Source organism: Taudactylus pleione, unplaced genomic scaffold, assembly GCF_031769625.1.
Source record: "Taudactylus pleione unplaced genomic scaffold, aTauple2 ptg000027l, whole genome shotgun sequence".
Lineage (NCBI taxonomy): Eukaryota > Metazoa > Chordata > Amphibia > Anura > Myobatrachidae > Taudactylus > Taudactylus pleione.
In genome coordinates this window covers 4,462,882-4,481,591 of record NW_028284429.1, presented here as the reverse complement: position 1 = coordinate 4,481,591, position 18,710 = coordinate 4,462,882, and the positions used below count along the sequence as shown (strand labels likewise).

The window sequence follows — 18,710 nt, the reverse complement described above, 5'->3', positions numbered from 1 at the left end:
AGGGGGCCCCACACGGAGACTGCACACGGGCCCCCTCCTCTCTTGAAACGCCCCTGGACTGCCTGCACACTTTGGCCCTGATTCAGACCTGCTCGCTGCCGGAGGCAGCTCGCCGGTCTGAAGGGCATTTTTTTTTTAGAGTTCGGCCTCTAGGCCGCTTGCTAAGCTGTGGGTGACCACCCACAGCTTTAACGAGCGGCCAGGTGATGGTCACGATGGTCGCGACCATCGGGGCTTGCGACGAGACCCTTGTGGTAGGGTCTCGTCTGCCGCAAGCCCCAGTGAGCCGGAAGCTCACCACTGACATCACTCGTGATGTCAGTGAGGCCGCCCCCAAACGGCAGGTGTTCCTTCAGGTACGCCTCCGTTTGGCCAGCCACCTCCCCCCCGGAACCCGCCTACCAAATGGGACGAGCTGTCGATCAACATCGACAGCCACCCCTTTTGGATGCATGCGCCGGAGCGAGTGAATTTTGCTCGCTCTGGGGCTCGCGCACGCTGCGCTTGCGCACTGCCCGGCCATCGACCCACTTGTGAGCGCATAACTCTTGCGAGCGGGTCTGAATCAGGCCCTTTGTTAGGTAAATGGGAGGAACTTGTGAGAGCTCCCTGATCTCTGTGGAGTTTGGGAGAACTTCCCTAAATGAGTGCGTTTCTCGGACATTCTAGGAGAGTAGGTTAGTGTTCTTTCATTGAATAATGCTTTACAGGGGTACTGATAGACTAGCCTTTCATTTAATTAATGGAGGGACTACTATGTAAGGTGAAAGGTGGAGGGGCAGATACATTGTACCCAGGCCTATGTAGGAGCCTGGAAGTACAGGATGAGACATAACCACGCTCCAATGCAATAGTGCAACCATGCCCCCTCCCTGGCATGCACTATAGGAACTTAGGGGGTCATTCAGACCCGCTCACGAGTGCAGGACGCTCGCAAGCGGTTTGATGTTGCCCCACTGCGCATGCGCACAATGGAGGGAGCTCCGTCGTGCGCATGCGCGAGACCCGGCTAGCGACGGGCTCTCCGTCGCTCCGGGTCTCGCACCAAAGGGGCCGTGCTGTCGATGTTGAGTGACAGCATGCCCCCTTTGGTGGGCGTGCTGGGGGCGTGGCTGCCAGACGGAGGCGTTCCCATGGGATAGAGCCAAAATCACTCCAGGGCTTGCAGCAGCGAGACCCTATCGCAGGGTCTCCGTCGCAAGCCGATGGTCGCGATGGTCTTGACCATCGCGACCATCATCATGGACGCTCGCATAAGCTGTGCGAGCGTCCATAAGGCCGCTCCATTTTCATGTAGGAGGGCCCTGATTCAGAGCGAGCGCTCTGGTCAGAGCGTCCAGCTCTGAATCAGGCCCTTACAACACTACAAGGCACAGTCACATATTTTTATAGGCCACGCCCCCCAATACTACACAGGGCTGCGCAATGAGTCGGTGGCCTTATTTTCACCTAGAGTGTTGTCTCAGGGCCTGATTCACTGCGGAACGCAACTGCGAATGCAATAGCGTTTTCGCGCGCAGTTCATCTGCGATAGTATGCTAATCCATTGCAATCGCCATACCCACGCTGCACTACATAAGGACGCCCACTTTACCTTACACACATCTGTAATGTTTAGCAAGACTGCGAAAACATCGGTAACATGGAGTACCATCGCTGCCTCACGCACACTTGCACAAGCTCTGACCTTACTCAGGAGTTGCTAACTTCCACGCACCCTACGAGGCCTCAGGCTGCGTAGGCCATAGCAGTGGATAATTTATGCACGCCCATGCAACGGTGTTCAAACGCACTGTCACGTCTGCGTTCGGCCGACCACCACCCCGTTACCACCCACAAACGGCACTTCCTGTCAATCACTCTGCGATGGGTCTACATAGTCACTGCAATCGCAGTCCTGATCGTAAAGGCTAGTTCACGCACGCGCACTGCGATGCATACGCATGCACAGAACGCAGCGATCGGCCGATTGCGTGCGTATTAGCAACTGCGATCCTTGCTGAATCAGGCTGTCAGTTCATTAAGAAACATGATTATTCAAAGGGTTATTCCAATAATAAACACATTTTCTCCCTCACCTATAGTCTGTGCAGTCAATTGTTATTATTACAGATGAACTCTGGGGGTCATTCAGACCCGCTCGTGAGCGGCAGTACGCTCGCAAGCGGGTCGATGTTCCCTCACTGCGCATGCGCACAATGGAGGGAGCTCCGTCGTGTGCATGCGCGAGACCCGGCGAGCGACGGGCTCTCCATCGCTCCGGGTCTCGCACCAAAGGGGGCGTGCTGTCGATGTTGATTGACAGCACGCCCCCTTTGGTGGGCGTGCCTGCCAGACGAAGGCGTTCCCATGGGAACGCCTACCGTCTCAAGCCGGCCCCACTGACATCACTAGTGATGTCAGTGGGAGTGATTTGGCTCTGATAGAGCCAAAATCACTCCAGGGCTTGCGGCAGCGAGACCCTACCGCAGGGTCTCCGTCGCAAGCCCGATGGTCGCGATGGTCAAGACCATCGCGACCATCATCATGGACGCTCGCTATAGCTGTGGGTGGTAACCCACAGCTATGCGAGCGTCCATGAGGATGCTCCAAAAAAAGGTAGGAGGGACCTGATTCAGAGCGAGCGCTCTGGTCAGAGCGTTCAGCTCTGAATCAGGCCTTCTGGCCCCAACCTTATCTGCGCCCTTGTCAGCTGGCCGCCATGCAAAATAGCAGAGAGAGGTGCCAGCTCACCTCTACCCAACACCCCGGATCTGGACATTTGTATGTGAAAGTTGCAGCAATATTGTGGGCACCCTATATTACTGAGCTGTCACTTATAGCATATATATCAGGGCAGTATCCTGATGAACGTCCAGAACAGATCATTGGTTATTTGGCAGAGGAGCGCTGGAAGCCCTGCGCCATCCCTGCTTTTTGACATTGTGCCCGGCGCTGAACAAGGCAGATGGGTGACGATGAGGGCAAGGTTACAGTGGGAGACCTGAGCAAGAGGGATGGACGGGCAAGTGTGGCAACTATTCAGATCTACGGTCACATCTCTGTTGGGCAGTACAGAGGTGCTTGTGGGCATAACAGAATCATTCTGCAACGCCAGATAGCATCTTTGGCAGCCAGCAATTTAATACCGCTGTAATTTAGCATTGTGCCAATAGTCAGGGTATTCCAAAATGCTATTTGCGGAGATTACTCGGAGAAAAGTATAATATACAATAGGGGACATATTTACTGAAGGTCGAATGTAATAGTTGTGTTTCTGGAGCTAAATCCCACATTTATTAATACTTAAAAAAAGGAAAAAAAATTGTGTTAGTAAATGTGTGATTTCGCTCCAGAAACACACCATCGATGTTCATCGGTTTTAAATCAGTCAAAATCGGTTACAATCGACCGATACTAAATATACCCCCTGGAGTGCGCTGTGATTGAGACCAGAGACCATTATGATTGTGTTACTGCAGTGTTTCTTAGCTCCAGTGCTCACGCACACCAACAGCTCATGTTTTCAGGATTTCTTTACTCATGAACAGAAGATTTAGGGGACAGTTTAATTAGGGGCAAGCTGTAATATCGCTGGTTACTCCACAACTCTCTGTGGTGTATCATTTGTGGGTGAGATGACCTTGACTGCAATAAAAGTGTATGCATCCGTCCATATAGAGAACAATTCATATACTGTATACTTTACAACAGTGTCACAGACGTTGGCGCGCTCAGACGTTTTTACAGAGCTCTGCAATGAAAACAGTGTTAATTGATGGGTATACATGATGTCAGATCCAACATGTTCTCTTCAGCTACTTGATCCCTAATAAAGACAAGGGGCTAAATGTAATAAGTTCCAGTCTTAAGCCGCTGCAGAGTGTTACGCGTGTTTCCCCCTATTTTTAAAGTGGCAATCATTTTAAAGGCTAAACCAAGATGGTTTAGCCTTTAATATGATTGCCACTTTAAAAATGCGGGGAGACTTGCATAAATCCCCACATCGGCTGAAAATCGGAACCTATTACATTTAGTCCAAGATGAGGTCAGTAAAATGAGTCGCAGTTAGACATTTTTTTTTATCAATTAGCACAGAGATGTTGTCTGCAATTCTTCTATAGACATATTAGTGATCAGGGCTGTAACTATGCGGTGTCTGACCGGTGAACCTGCACAGTGCGCGGGGCATTTTTGGCAGCACCGTTCCTGCTAACCAGAAGCTCAGTTGCTTCTGGCTAGCACAGTATCTGGAATGGCAGCTGGCATCCAGTAACGCTACGTTCTTTGGACACTACATGCAGGCTCCCTGCTGTGTATACAACTGCACAGAGCGTCTTCTAGATGCTCTGTGCACTGCCCGCCCCTATGCGTGATGTCATTACGTTATGCACATAGGGGGTGGGGCAGGCACAGGGCACATTAAAGCCCTGCTACAGCACTGTTAGCGCATACTTACCTATCTTTATATTTCTGCTCCCGGGAGATGCCCGGGTAAGACAAGCAGGAGGGTGGCGACGGGGGGGGGGAGGGCCAGATGATGCACTTCATTAAGCCCCGCCCCCTCATGGCAAAGTGCCGCAATTGGCTCAAATTTAAATAGGGGCTTGGCCAAATGACACGAATAATGAAGAATCGCATCATTAAGCCCTGCCCCCTGCACGAAGACCCGTGATCACCATGGAAATTCTTCCCATTCTGCCCACCTCACTAGGAAGTGGGCAGAATGCGGGAGAAGTGCCTACCCTTCCAGGGGTGTGGGGGGTTACCCAAAAAATCGGGAGCCCCCCGCAAATTTCGGGAGGGCAGGCATGTACTGTATGTGTTAGCGACGTCTGGATTTAAAGTCATAGGCCCTCATTCAGAGCCACTCGCTATTTGCGGTCGTTCGTTCTAAAACAAGGGGTGGCTATTCAAATGAACCGTTCGCTCTTTGCGGTCTGTTCACGCCTCTATGTCTGAACGAGCTAACAAAACTTGCGTTCGTTTTTTGGAAAGATACGCCCCCTGGCCGCTCGCATCCTACGTCATGTCTGCTATTTATTAGATTAATCGAGTACATCGACATGGGTATGAACTGCTCGCTATTCTTGGGGTTGGTGTTTGCTACCACAATTTTGCGAGCAGTTCTGACTATAAAATAACCCAGTGACGTGGTCAATGACGCTGCTGTTTTAAATATGCACACCCATAAAACGCCCGTTTTGACCTTTAAGCACGCCTGCGTTCTGATTTCCACTCCCCATTTTCAAGCACCTTCCCCTGTTACCACCCACATACGCCTCTTTCTGTCACTCAAAATAGCAGGCATTCGCTATTTTGCGAGCACATGAATTTCGGCCGCACTGACTGGTTAGCGCATGCGTATAACGATCCGTACGCATGCGCAGTTGGCCAAACATCGCTCGGAGCGAACGAACTGCCGCTTACGAGTGGCTCTGAATCAGGCCCATAGTTATAAAATTAAGTGATGTGCCCATATGGCACAGTATCAGGACGCAGACAGTTAAAGAGCACCCCATAAGTCATTTTAAAAAGTCCAATATTTCCAATGTAAGGTTGTTATTGAGATAAATGCTCTAGGCTTTATTCATATGGGCTGATGGTGCAGATAGACAATTCCTGTGACACTGATGCCATGTGATCACTCAGAGCCAATGTACTGGTAGCTGGCATGTGGATGATGTCAGAGGTTGATTCACTGTAGCGCCCTGATCATGCTCCTGCCAGTATGCGGCCTGTTCACACTCTTACAAAGGAGGAGATTTAGCAAACCATCCAAAGATGACCAGTGGGGGTGTTGCCTATAGCAAGCAATTACATTGTAGCTATCATTTATCTAGTGCATTATATAAAATGATAGCTGGTATTGGATTGGTTGCTGTGAGCACCTCTTCTACCTGTCCTCTTCAGAAGGTTTGATATATCTACCCCTAATATTCATGATTATGGCATAGCCGCCCAGAAGATGACAACGGTTATGGTAGACTTGGCGATCGAGAATAGCGACAGCAATGTTGCAACCAGAACATGCCTTGCGAAGACATGTAGACATCACAAGGCAACCATCGATGGTTCTGTTGTACAGTCAGCCGTGAGAACTCAGGCATGAGCAATGTTGCAGCGCTTGTGGTCACCGCTTCAGCTTGTCCGCAGGTGAATTTAGGTAATGCAGCCATCGGATGCACAGCGTAAGGATGCTTAACCACCATTGCACACCCAGCATGGAAAAACTATTCCCATCAAGCCGGGAACATCACCGCTTGCTAACCATCGTCTTCCAATGCCCATCCTTAGGTAGGTATATAAAAAGGTAACTATTACTGTAACTATACATCGGTAACATAGTTAAAGTAACATATGTTTAGTTATGTGTTAGCTGTTTAGATAACTGTTTAATGTGCAGTTATGTGTCGGTGAGAGGTCCACCTAAAAGAGCACCAGTCAGTTGCTCACAGAATGGGCAGCCATCTTGTAAACTGAACCAATGATAACAAGAATGCAGGCGATCACTTTACTAATCCCTGGTAGATGCATTTATCCGGCCAACTGAACAGGGAGAAGGCTGCACGGTCAATGTGCATTGTAGACGTCACTTGTGACCTCACTCATGCTGTGTGACCAGCATAATTAATATTAATGAGATACCGGTTCCTACTGAATTCATAGTTTGCATTTTCATAAATATTGAATGGATACGCCCACAAGATACCTAGCTCCACAGCCCCTCCCCTCCTGTAGATGAGAGTGCAGAAGATGGGGGATGTGCTGTGCTCCAGTGTGGGATCTCTTTAAAAATGACATATAAAGCAAAATAAATTGTATTACACATTCAGTGAGAGTCTCAGGCATCTTTATAGAAATTACCTTACTGTTAAAGATCTTTAAATATTTTATTGGATATAATTTTCCAAGTCAAGTACAGGAAGTAATTGTCCTATGAACTATGGGGCCTAGTTATTTAAACTGTTAATCGTGGTGATAAAAAAAATATATTTTCTTGCCTCAAAATATCAAAAGAACTGGCGTCACTGGTCAGGGTAAACGTAACCCTTTGATGGTCTCTATTGTGTCGACATGCAGATTAGTGAGCCATCTAGCTGGCTCTCATGTACGCAGCAGAACTGACAGTCCTGATATGGACTTTCATTTCACTAATAAAAAAAATTATAATTATTACCAAATTATTAAAAATAGATAAAATATATTTATAAAGAGATAAAGAATTTTTTTTATCATTTTTTAAAACAGCTTTATTCAAAGCATGCCTTCAGTGATTGCCTTTTGTTCTCACCACCACTACAAAGGCAAGAAGGGGCTATCACCGGGAGTAACCCCGTGATGCACATAGGGTGAAGTGAGAAAAAAACGCTGGTAAAAAAAAAAAAAAAAAGACTATCGCCGGCAGTAAAGATTTTCGCCATTTAATCAGTCTGCACCTAGGTTCTCTACCTTTTAAGGGACAACTATAGCACATGCAGGTTTAAACGCGCACATCTGAAGATGTGAAAAACTTTATAAAGTAGGTTGTTTGTAGCTGTAGTATAATAGGGATTTTATTTTGTTCTTTAGTGTGTGACAACCCTGGAGTTCTATACTCTGCAGGAACAGCTGTAAGTATATATATATATATATATACACATATACACATATATATAGGTTTTTTCAGTGAATGTTAGTTCCAAAATATTACAGTAATTTGATAATTTGTCCAGCTGACCAACCACATCAAGATCTCCCCTTCTGGTCAGTCCCTACACGGACACTCAAAAATATGAGCATTGCTCTGATTCATTTGGCTCCAGGTATCAAACTGATTTTAAATACAAATGATGCTTTATCTATGGGTTTAGGCCAGAGGTTCCCAAATGCAGTCCCCAAGGCACCCCATCAGTTAACGCTTTAGATATCCATGGCTGAACACAGATGGTAAAATCAAATTGACTGAGGTACTAATTATGTCACCTGTGGTCAAACATGAATATCCTTACATCCTGGACTGTTAGGGTGCCTTGAGGACCGAGTTTAGGACTCTCTGGTTTAGGCACTGGCTTAAAGAGACAGAAACGCACTCAAGCATATCAGTTAATGAGCACCTGGAGAATAAGCTGCCAAAATTTGAGTTATATATGGGAAATTGGGGTGCCATAAAAAGTACTGATATACATATGTATACATATATAAATATATAGACACATATATATTTATAGCTGTACAAATATGATATATATATATATATATATTGGAGGAAGATTGTGATTTATATATACATATAGATATACAAACATTAACATATATAAATATATATATATATATATATATACACACACACACAACACACACTATATATATATATGTGTGTGTTTGTATATGCATATATATATTTCAGAATATATATGTATGTGTTTATGCATATATGCATTTCATTATATATATATATATATATATATAATGTATACATGCATGAATTCATTTCATAATTATGATTCTGTAACAAAATTTATTTATCTTGCTATAGTAGACTTGCTAACAACTTTGATAAACCAGCCAAGGTTTTTCTTTATGACCTTCTTGAACATTATAATACTGAATAACTCTAGAATTATAGAACAGAAATGTATTGAGTTGCATGAATAACTGTAGAATTATTGAACAGAAAAGTAATGAGATGCACACCTTTTATGGCAAAATTTTTGTCCAACAAATTTTATATACGTCATTAAATAGGCCATTATATACATTAGGCTAATACATACAGTACATTGCGCTATGGGCTATATATATATATATATATATATATATGTGTGTGTGTGTGTGTGTGTGTGTAAAGAAATGACCTGCACTCTGCTTTACTACAATAACTACCTGGCTGGACTTCTGGGGAATTGTTAGTTTAAAATAATACTTGCAACAACTGGGCTGTACCCCACTCCACGATTTTAAAGAAGACTCAATAGAGCAACATATATAGTATTAATGTTTCATCTTTAATGCATCCTGACAAAAAGCATCTGAAATGTTGATGCTATATATGTTGCTCTATTATTCTTTGAAACTGTGGAATGCCGTCCAGTTGTTGTATTATATATATATATTATATTATATATATATATAATGTGCTCTCATTATAGCTGATAGAGTTACGTGGACTGACGCATTTATGTCATGGCGGTATTGAAACCTTGTTTTTATAGGAAAAAAGAACAGGACATGTATCTAATATTTATATAACTAGCATGTGTTTTTAACCTCTAAATTAAAGAGCTGCACCTCCTAAATGGCCTTGTAGTTTCCCCATAGAGTAAACATAATGATGTTTGAGTCTAGATGCATTATCATTGAGTATTTTAGGGTTATTTACCGGCTTTAAGAAAAGTCATAAGTGTAAAGAATGAAGAAATTATTAAATAAGCTGCACGCAATAGATTGTATTGTTTGTAAACTGCTGATTAAGTTTTTAACCCATTACTTGCAGGCCATAAAGAGGCGTCAAAGGGGTTAAGGCCAGAAAGGATTGGCACCTGGTGTTAACCCCATAGATGCTGCTGGGATCCATGAAACATTGTATTTCTGTTCCTTTATAACTCCATTACATTATAATGGGAGTAAGGTGAAACTGATCTCCCCTGGCTGGTCATTACTAGTTCCTTTAACATGTAAAAATTGTATTTTAAGGCATTTTACAAATTTTTGTTATACCACAATATGTAAAAAATAATAATTATTATTTTGCTATGGACTATGAGTTTTCTATGACAATATTTGAGAAAGTAAAAAAAAAAAGAAAAAATTAGTTAAGGAAAAGGAAATAAAAATAATCCGTATGAGTAAATGTTTGGTTGTTTTCCTAATCTAATTATCTCTTTTTATTTTATAATGCTGCCAGTGCTTTTGTCTTGCTCATGTATTAGTGATATAACTTTGTAAAAGTAAATATCATCTGGGTTTTTTTTAAAGGAAATCCCCTATAAACTACTCATGTCTATAAATAAAATATGTATTTTAAACCATAAATTACTAGGAAAAATTGACCTGCTGTTTGCATAAGCAAACTACTTTCTAAAAATACGTCATAGGCAATACCAGTGTCCTGTCTAGCTATTGTAATTGACGGAAGAAGCTGGAAAAGTTTTTACTACAAATATATATATATAGATATAGATAGATAGATATATACATATTATTATTATTTAAATATTAATTAAATATATTTTTTTGCAGTACAATATATACATAAGTATATAGGGAAAATATTTTTATCACTATGCATTCATACTGTCTTATTAAATCTAACGTCTGATAGAAGATCAGATATTCTGTTGTTGTTGTTGTTTTGGAAGTTGAGTCTTTTTGAAAAATTTAATCTGATGTTAATAAAGAGACCAAATATGACTGAGCCCTATTTAAAGATTGTTATGCATAGCACTTTGAAAGAAAATATAGAAGCAATGTGCTTTGGCCTAATATTGTATGACTTCGTGTTTTAACCCTCTGAATTCAATCCAATAATAAAATATTACTTTTTGTTACTTATTTTTGGCGTGGTTCAAATAATTTTTTTAGGCCTGTGTCTTCTTGTTAATTCTCTTCAGATGAATGCTTCCAACTGGTCTGTCAATAAATGAATAATAAAGACCTTGACTTTTATGTTGGCTGCTGATGCATTCATTTGTTGTTGTCTGTTTTGGGGTGGAACATGTTTCAGATGTATGTAGTGGGTTTAACATGGGGGATAGTTTGCTCTTAGCACTGGGGGGCTGATCACAAATTACTAAGGATGAGGTAATTAGGTAAAAAAATTCTGATATGTGCTCTTTGAAATCTCCCATGTGTGACCCGATTGTAGATAAATATTGCTTTGTTTCCTGGAGAATGCTATATGTGTTTTTAATGGATTTATGTATAGAAAACATATTGCTATATTCTGCCTGGGAACTTTTTCAATACAGACACAAAATCTATGTACATATGAATGTAGATTTTTGCAGTTTGATATTAAACTTTTTCCATTTTGGGGCTCTTTTTCAACAAAACCCTCACAGATTTTATTTTCAAATATAGAAACTGTAGTGTTTTTTTTTTCCCCCTTTGATTTTGCATCCCTAAACTGGTTATTAAAATAATAGGCCTCCTTTAAAAAATAAATGTTCGTTGTATAGAAAGATAAAAATGTAAATTGTATAGTTTTTCTTTTAATGGCTATGCCATATTTTAGGACGATAAACCTTTACATAGAAATAAACTTTTGCACTTGTAACCACGGCCTTATGAGAGTAATTAATTCTTAAAATCAAAATCCATCACTTGGAATTCCCAAACATTTTATACGTCTATTTTTAGACCCAGAGACGCACTCACTATGTACAATTGACTCGTCCTTTGCGATGGAACTAAATACATAAGCTAAATGATGCTTGCCTAGTCCTCTATATTTTAAAACAATTAGAAATTATATGATTTGATAGATAAGTATCAACGGATAAAAACATGTACATTTAATGCAGTTAAAGGCTGAAATTTGTAAATAAATATATATATATATATATATATATATATATATATATAAATATGTGTGCATATGGTTGGAAAAAACATTTGTGTATCTGGTTCTTGTTGAAGTTTTAAAAATTGGTGATTTTTGTCAACATTGATTGAAAACAAAACTGTTTATATTTTAATCAATAAATGTATGTATATTTCCTTGCACCTTGTTGTGCTGAGAAAAAAAATACTTTAATACAGTTGCCCTTGGAATTAATCTGTTTTGATACTCACAAGGCATATACACTGTATTTGTGACAATACAACAAACATAATATTGGTTGTATCATATTGCATTTAATATGGGATTGTAATAAATGTCTTAGTCTACCTTGGGTTTCTTGTGTTTATACATAGTAAGGTTACTTCCAAATGGATGGGTCAAATCTGCTGCCTATTTCCATTGAAGGATTTTGTGCAAACTGAAGGGGAAAAATATTTTTTTTAATGAATGAGGCATAAACGTCTTGCAGGGAAGCTAGTCTGAGTGAATAAGTGCCAGTGGGCCTAGCAGGAGTAGCTAGGTTTGTGACATAGAGGTATTCCTGATATTTTAATGATACTATTTAATTATAAATAAACCTTATATGAAGACTTAAGAAATAAAGAAATATATATATATATATATATATATGGCTTAGTAAAAAGACTTTCCAATCACAACCTGTAGGCTGGGTGTATGTTTTTATCTCTGGGGATTGGGAATCTGACCTTGTACATTTAGGCATGTGTTTCTATAATAAAACATATATGTACTTATTGTAGGTTATTTAGGGTTATTCCATGTAGTAGTGGGGGATTTTTATAACTTTTTTGCTTAAATGATATACTGTCAGATTACGGTGCCATGAGGATAAACAGTTTATACACATTTAGACACAGGATGGTCATACATTTTTATATCACGTAGTCACCTGACGATCATTTCTTTAGTCTACACCAGTGGTTCCCAAACTGTGTGCCATGGCAACCTGGGGAGCCATGGGACAATTGCATGGGTGCCACAGGTTGGTGGTCCAGGACCAATCAAATTATTTATAAACCAGAGTTGGTGGCTGCCAATTATAAAATGTGTGGACAAACAGAATGACAACCCTGCCCATGACCACATACCTGAACCTAAGGATGACACGTAAGCACATTTTATTAAAAAATTTTTCAGAATTTCTCAATGAGAAAAGTTTGGCCTAGGGGTGTCGTGAAAAAAGTGATGATACTCGAGGGCGCCGTGATTCAGAAAAAGTTTGGGAACCACTGATCTACGTTCTTTTAAGTTATATAATATCCCTAGGCAATTCAGGATGGCTACCTGTATACATTGATTGTTTTACTACTAACAGCCCATATGCAAAGTGTGACTGATGTAATATAATGGCAGTTAGATAGATGTCTGGAATGATTTGTATATGGATTTAATATATTGGGGGGAAAATTGTGCAATTTGTGGTTAGAGATAAAGTACTATACTAACCAATCAGCTTCTAAGTGTCATGTTACAGGCTGTGTTTGAAAAATAACAGTTAGAATCTGATTGGTTGGTTCTTTATCTCTCTTCACTTTATCTCTCTCTTAAATTGGATAAATCTCTCCCACTCTCAGATAAATAAATGTTATTTGACAAACCTGTGGTATCTGGAATTAATACAAAAAAATCGATATATTTTTACCGTGAAGAGAAACATGTATCTAAATGTGACATTTATTTTCTACAAGGATAGTGTGCTGTTTATGTAAGAGGTACATGGGAATGATGGGGTTAAAGCTCTGCTACACCATTTGCATGCTGGGATTTGGAGGCGCCAGGGACGATGGGATATAGCACTGGCTGCAGTAAATATCTCCTCCTCCTTCTCCTCTCATTGGGGTGGCTCGCCTCTCTGTATGATCATCCCTGGTACTAGGTAGGGGAAAGGCTACAGCCATGACAATAGGCAGGATTGTTACTTTGTTGCAGGTCTGTCATCTCTTTATATCTTTCTATTGTCCCTGTTTAGGAGCTGGCTGAAGAGGGGTTACAATGTAACAAGTGTCTGTGAGATTTATCCGCATAAGTGGAAGAAGATCCTGGTCTTGTGCTGCAGATAAAAGACAGTGTATCAGGTAATGATGCAGTCCCTGCTCCTTCTACATAACTACAGGCTCTCTCTGGGATTTATTTGCCAAAAAAACATAATTTAGAAAGCGAATAGCGTGACATCCGCACAGAGGAATCCCATACATTAACTGCTGGACTATTTCAGTTATGTGCAGGGCTTGCTGGGACTTCTACTGTAGTTCCACAAAAGCTGGAGACTCACAGGTATTCGAAGACTATGTCAATATACATACTAATATTTGTATAGAATAGATATAGTGTGCATGTATGTATGTGTATATATATCTATATATAAATGTAGATATTGATATATGTATAGACATTGGGTGTGTGTGGCTATATGTATAGACATAGTATGTGTATGTATGTATATATATATATGTATATATATACTTGGTTTTTATTGTAGTGTACGCTTTGTTAGTTTATGTGTATTCCTATAGGTATGTTGACCTTGTTTACATTACATAATAGGCCCATTATAGATCATTCTTGTTTTGGAAAATCACTTTCACACTTTCTACAGACTGATACTTGTGATTGCAATCTGTAGACATTTGTCTGAAAGGTAGTCGTCATTTTGTGCAACAACCTAGGATATTTGTGATCACCGAGGGCTATTTTCTAAACTTACTGCTCAGTTGTGTAGACGTCACGAAGCACTCCAAAGGACGCCTAGCAATTGTTGTTATAAAAAAACTAATGGTTTGTTAAAAGCTAACCCCACATCTGCAGATTTGTTTGATAAATCTGGCCATTTTTTATTCTTCCAAATTGGGGAATATTACTGTCAGGTTGCGGCCTAGGATCGGCCGTTACTCACCCCAGCGCCGGCTTCCCCTGGTCACTCGTGTGGTCAGACACCAGATGCGGTGGAGGGCGACGTGCTGAGTATTATTCTTAGAGCCATGTAGACTGTCTGGGCTGTGCCTTGGTTACTGCGGTCGCCGTCATGGACGCAGTCATGACAGTTTGCATCACGACTACCCTGTACCCAATGGTAGCAAGGTGGTGATCAGCTGACGCTGTCCACCAATGATCTGCTACTGCAGAGTATAAAGCCGGCCTCCGGACGGCAGGAAGTTGCCTGTGCAACGCTGTCGCTTCTGAGTGTATCCTTGCTGTTAACTCGTTCCAGGTTCCTCTGTGATGCCTCGTGAAACCAGTATCAGATTATTGTGCAACAGTGCGTCCAGAACATCTAGCCTGTGTGCCAGTTGTACTAACTCCCTGTTCAACAGTGCGTCCAGAACATCTAGCCTGTGTATCAGCTATACGAACTCCCTGTGCAACAGTGTGTTTTCATCTTACCTGCGTGCACTATACATACCAGATTCTGACGCAGGATTGCGTCAAGGAGCTCTTCTTGTGTACCAGTTATCTGTGCTCATCTCGACGCAGCATTGCTTCACAAACCCCATTCTGGTGTACTACTTATTGCGTCTAGTGACGCAGTATTGTGTCAAGGTACCTTTCCAGTGTACAAGTCTCAAATGCTCTCCTTGTTTTCACGGGACACCTAGTGCTATCGCATTCCAGTACAAGTATCCACCTCCAGTACAGGTGCTTCTTTTAGAAGTATATATCTCCTGGGCCATTTATATCAGTCTCTATTCCCACGGTATCAGACACCAGTCCAAAGGGCCGCAACCTGCTAGTTGGGTGCAGCTTAAACCCATATCCCGATTGGTGGGGTCACTGGAGAACACCTCCCAGCTGGTTAAAGTCCGCGCCTTTGGACTGGTCTCGTCAACGTCTGACGTCCGTGGATGAGGAGATTATATATACAGGCCCCATTCTTCCGATTCTTCCCTCAATCCAGGACCTCAGCTTTCGCTCCCTCCAAAGGGGATTTCTTTACGGTGAACATGACAGTTTGCACAGGCCCAATGGAAGCTACTGGTTCTCTGGCAGCAAGTGCATTACAAGACCTTGCCACTCACATGGATAATCAGGAGGCGGCTCAACACCAGGTGGGCCGGTGTTTGCAAGAACTTTCAGGACAACTAATGACTATACAGGCCTCTAGGCTACACTCCTTCCTTCTATGGCAGTGGTGCCTCCACCTATTCCCCCAGCTCCACCTTTGGGCTCCGGAAATACCAAGTCCCGTCTTCAACTGGCATCTCTGGAACGATTTGATGGAAACCCTTGTCGTGGGTTTATCAACCAGTGCGAGATACAATTCGAATGCTTGCCGCAAAATTTTCCCACCCCGAGATCTAAAGTGGCATATGTCATCTCTCTGCTGTCCAGGACAGTGTTGGACTGGGTTTCTTCTCTATGGGAACGGGCCGACCCGGTAGTCTCTACTCTAACTATGACCTGTTCATTTCTGTTTAAAAGCGAATCTTCGATGAGCCTGGTCGCACAGTTTCTTCGTCTTCTGACCTGTTACGAGTTCGTCAAGGGACCCGTACTGTTGGACAATATGTGGTCCAGTTCCAGACTATTTCCTCAGAATTACAGTAAAGTGGAACGAGCAGGCTTTAAAAGCAGCTTTCCTCCATGGACTCTCGGAGAATATGAAGGATGAATTGGCTTCCTGTGATCTTCCTGAGTCATTTGCAGAAGGAGTATCTCTTTGTATTAAGATAGACTTACGCCATCGGGAGCATACTGCTAGCAGAGGCCGATGGGGTCTTCTACAGAATCTGCCATCCTAAGCAGCTCATTTTTTCCCTTCCGCCAGTTCTAGCGGAGAAGAACCAATGCAGGTTAACCGATCCCACCTATCTTCTGCTGAACAAACCCTCCGGTTCCAAAATAAACTCTGCCTTTACTGTGCTGCCTCAGATCATGTACTAAAGAATTGTTTTCTCCTTGCGGGAAACACAAAACCCTAACTGGTTTTGGGAGCGTCCAATTAGGGGTGTTAATTAAGCCTACCCATGTCATGGATAGTTTTTACCCGTCTTGCTTTCTGACAAGGAGAAAACAAGGGAATTGAAGGCTTTAATAGATTCGGGGGCAGCGGGAAATTTTATTTCTGAAGCCTTGGCTCTTTCCTTAGGTATAATTCCCTGACAACTAAGTTGGATCTCACTGGGGTAGATGGCAACATAATTTTGGGTAATCCGATTTTCTTCATTACCCATTCAGTATCTCTTCAGGTAGGCTGTCTTCATCAGGAAACTTTAGAGCTTTTCGCTCTCCACAAAACTTCTTATGAAATAGTAGTATTGGGACTCCCCTGGCTCAATAGAAACAACCCTACATTGGATTGGTCTACGATGCAGGTTCTAGCCTGGGGTCCAAATTGTTTCCACCAGTGTCTGTCGCAAAATGTCCCCGTAGATACTCATTCCCTCTCTATGCAATCCTCCCTGGTGTCCAAGCAAAAGGAAGTGCTTCCTGATCCGCGCTTGCCCATTGCATACAAGGAGTTTGCAGATGTCTTCACTGAGCAGTCGGCAGAGAAGTTACCTCCTCATCGCCTGTGGGATTGTAACATTGATCTGATGCCGGGAAAGTGCCTCCTAGGGGTTGGTTTTACCATCTCTCTGTGCCAGAAACTACGGCAATGATGGAATATATCAAGGAGAACCTTTCCAAGGGATTTATTAGACCATTTTCTTCACCTGCTGGGGCAGGGTTCTTCTTTGTGGAAAAAAAAGACGGAGGCCTCAGGCGATGCATTGACTACAGGGTCCTTAATGCAATCATGATAAAAAAACGGTACCCGTTACCCCTCATTTCAGAACTTTTTGATAAAGTATGGGGTTCTCGCATCTTTACCAAATTGGACCTTCAGGGAGCATACAATTTGATCTGCATAAAATCTGTCGATGAATGGAAGACCACGTTCAATATGTGTGACGGGCTCTTCGAATATTTGGTGATGCCATTTGCTTTGTGTAATGCTCCAGCAACCTTTCAGGGGTATATCAACGAGGTCTTCAGGGATGTTCTTTACAAGTTCGTGGTGGTATACCTCGACTATATATTGATTTTCTTTGAGAACTTACAGACACACCGGCTTCATGTCAAGGAAGTTCTCTCTCGCCTTCGAGAGCACAGCCTGTACGGGAAGATTTCCACATTTTTGAGCAGTCCTCGGTGCCATTCCTGGGGCATATCATCTCTGGCAGCACGTTAAAGATGGATCCGGATAAATTGAAAGATATTCAAGAGTGGCCTCAGCCAACTTCTCTGAAGGCTATACAATGCTTTTTAGGCTTCTCAAACTACTATAGATGGTTCATCCTGGATTTCTCCACAGTGGTAGTGCCTATCAAAGCCCTCACTAAGAAGGGTTTTAATCCTTCCTGTTGGTCACCCACAGCCATCGCCGCCTTCCAAAAACTAGTCTGCCTTATCCACAGCTACAATATTACATCAGCCACATCTTGAAAAACCCTTTATTCTCCAGGTGGATGCTTCTTCTATAGGCGTAGGAGCGGTGCTCTCACAAACTGGTGATGACAAGAAGAATCATCCTTGCGGTTATTTTTTCCAGACAATTCTCTCCAGCGGAAAAGAGCTATACAATTGGAGACCGAGAATTATTGCCCATGCATCTGGCTCTGGAGGAGTGGAGACATCTGCTGGAAGGGGCAAAGTTTCCATTCACCATCATCACCGATCACAAGAAGCTTGTTTATCTCCAGACGGCTCATCGCCTAAATGCCAGACAAGCTCGTTGGGCTCTCTTCTTTGCACATTTCAACTTTAAATTACAATTTCGTACTGGAGTCCTAAATAAAAAAGCGGATGCACTATCTCGATCGTTTCTGTCTGCTCTGGAGGAAGATCGGCCAAAGACTCAGACCATACTGAATCCTCTTGTTTTGGCTCCCACACAAATTCACCCTCCTCCGGGCAAAATTTTCGTAGATCCTCAAATTCGGGAAAAATTACTAACGTGGGCCAATGCTTTGCCAGTCACTCGGGCAATCCTCAAAACATTCAGATTCCTGCAACGATCCTACTGGTGGCCTTCCATGTGAAAGGATGTCCACAAATTCATTGTGTCCTGTGCTATGTGTGCCCAGCACAAAATCAGTCAAAGTAAAGTTGCTGGCCCTCTACGACCACTGCCTGTGCCGAATACTCCTTGGACTCATGTCTCTTTGGATTTTATTTCCGAGTTACC

General features: G+C 42.4%; 1 protein-coding gene across 1 annotated transcript in view; it reads left to right on the top strand.

Moving 5' to 3' along the window:
- Nucleotides 1–18,710, top strand: part of LOC148539167 (uncharacterized) — a 175,419-nt gene that overhangs the window by 149,864 nt on the left and 6,845 nt on the right. The window contains exon 4 of the mRNA XM_088451822.1: nucleotides 13,515–13,620. Coding sequence (XP_088307948.1) covers nucleotides 13,515–13,605 — 91 coding nt within the window. The 3' untranslated portion in view covers nucleotides 13,606–13,620. The remainder of the gene's footprint in view (nucleotides 1–13,514; nucleotides 13,621–18,710) is intronic.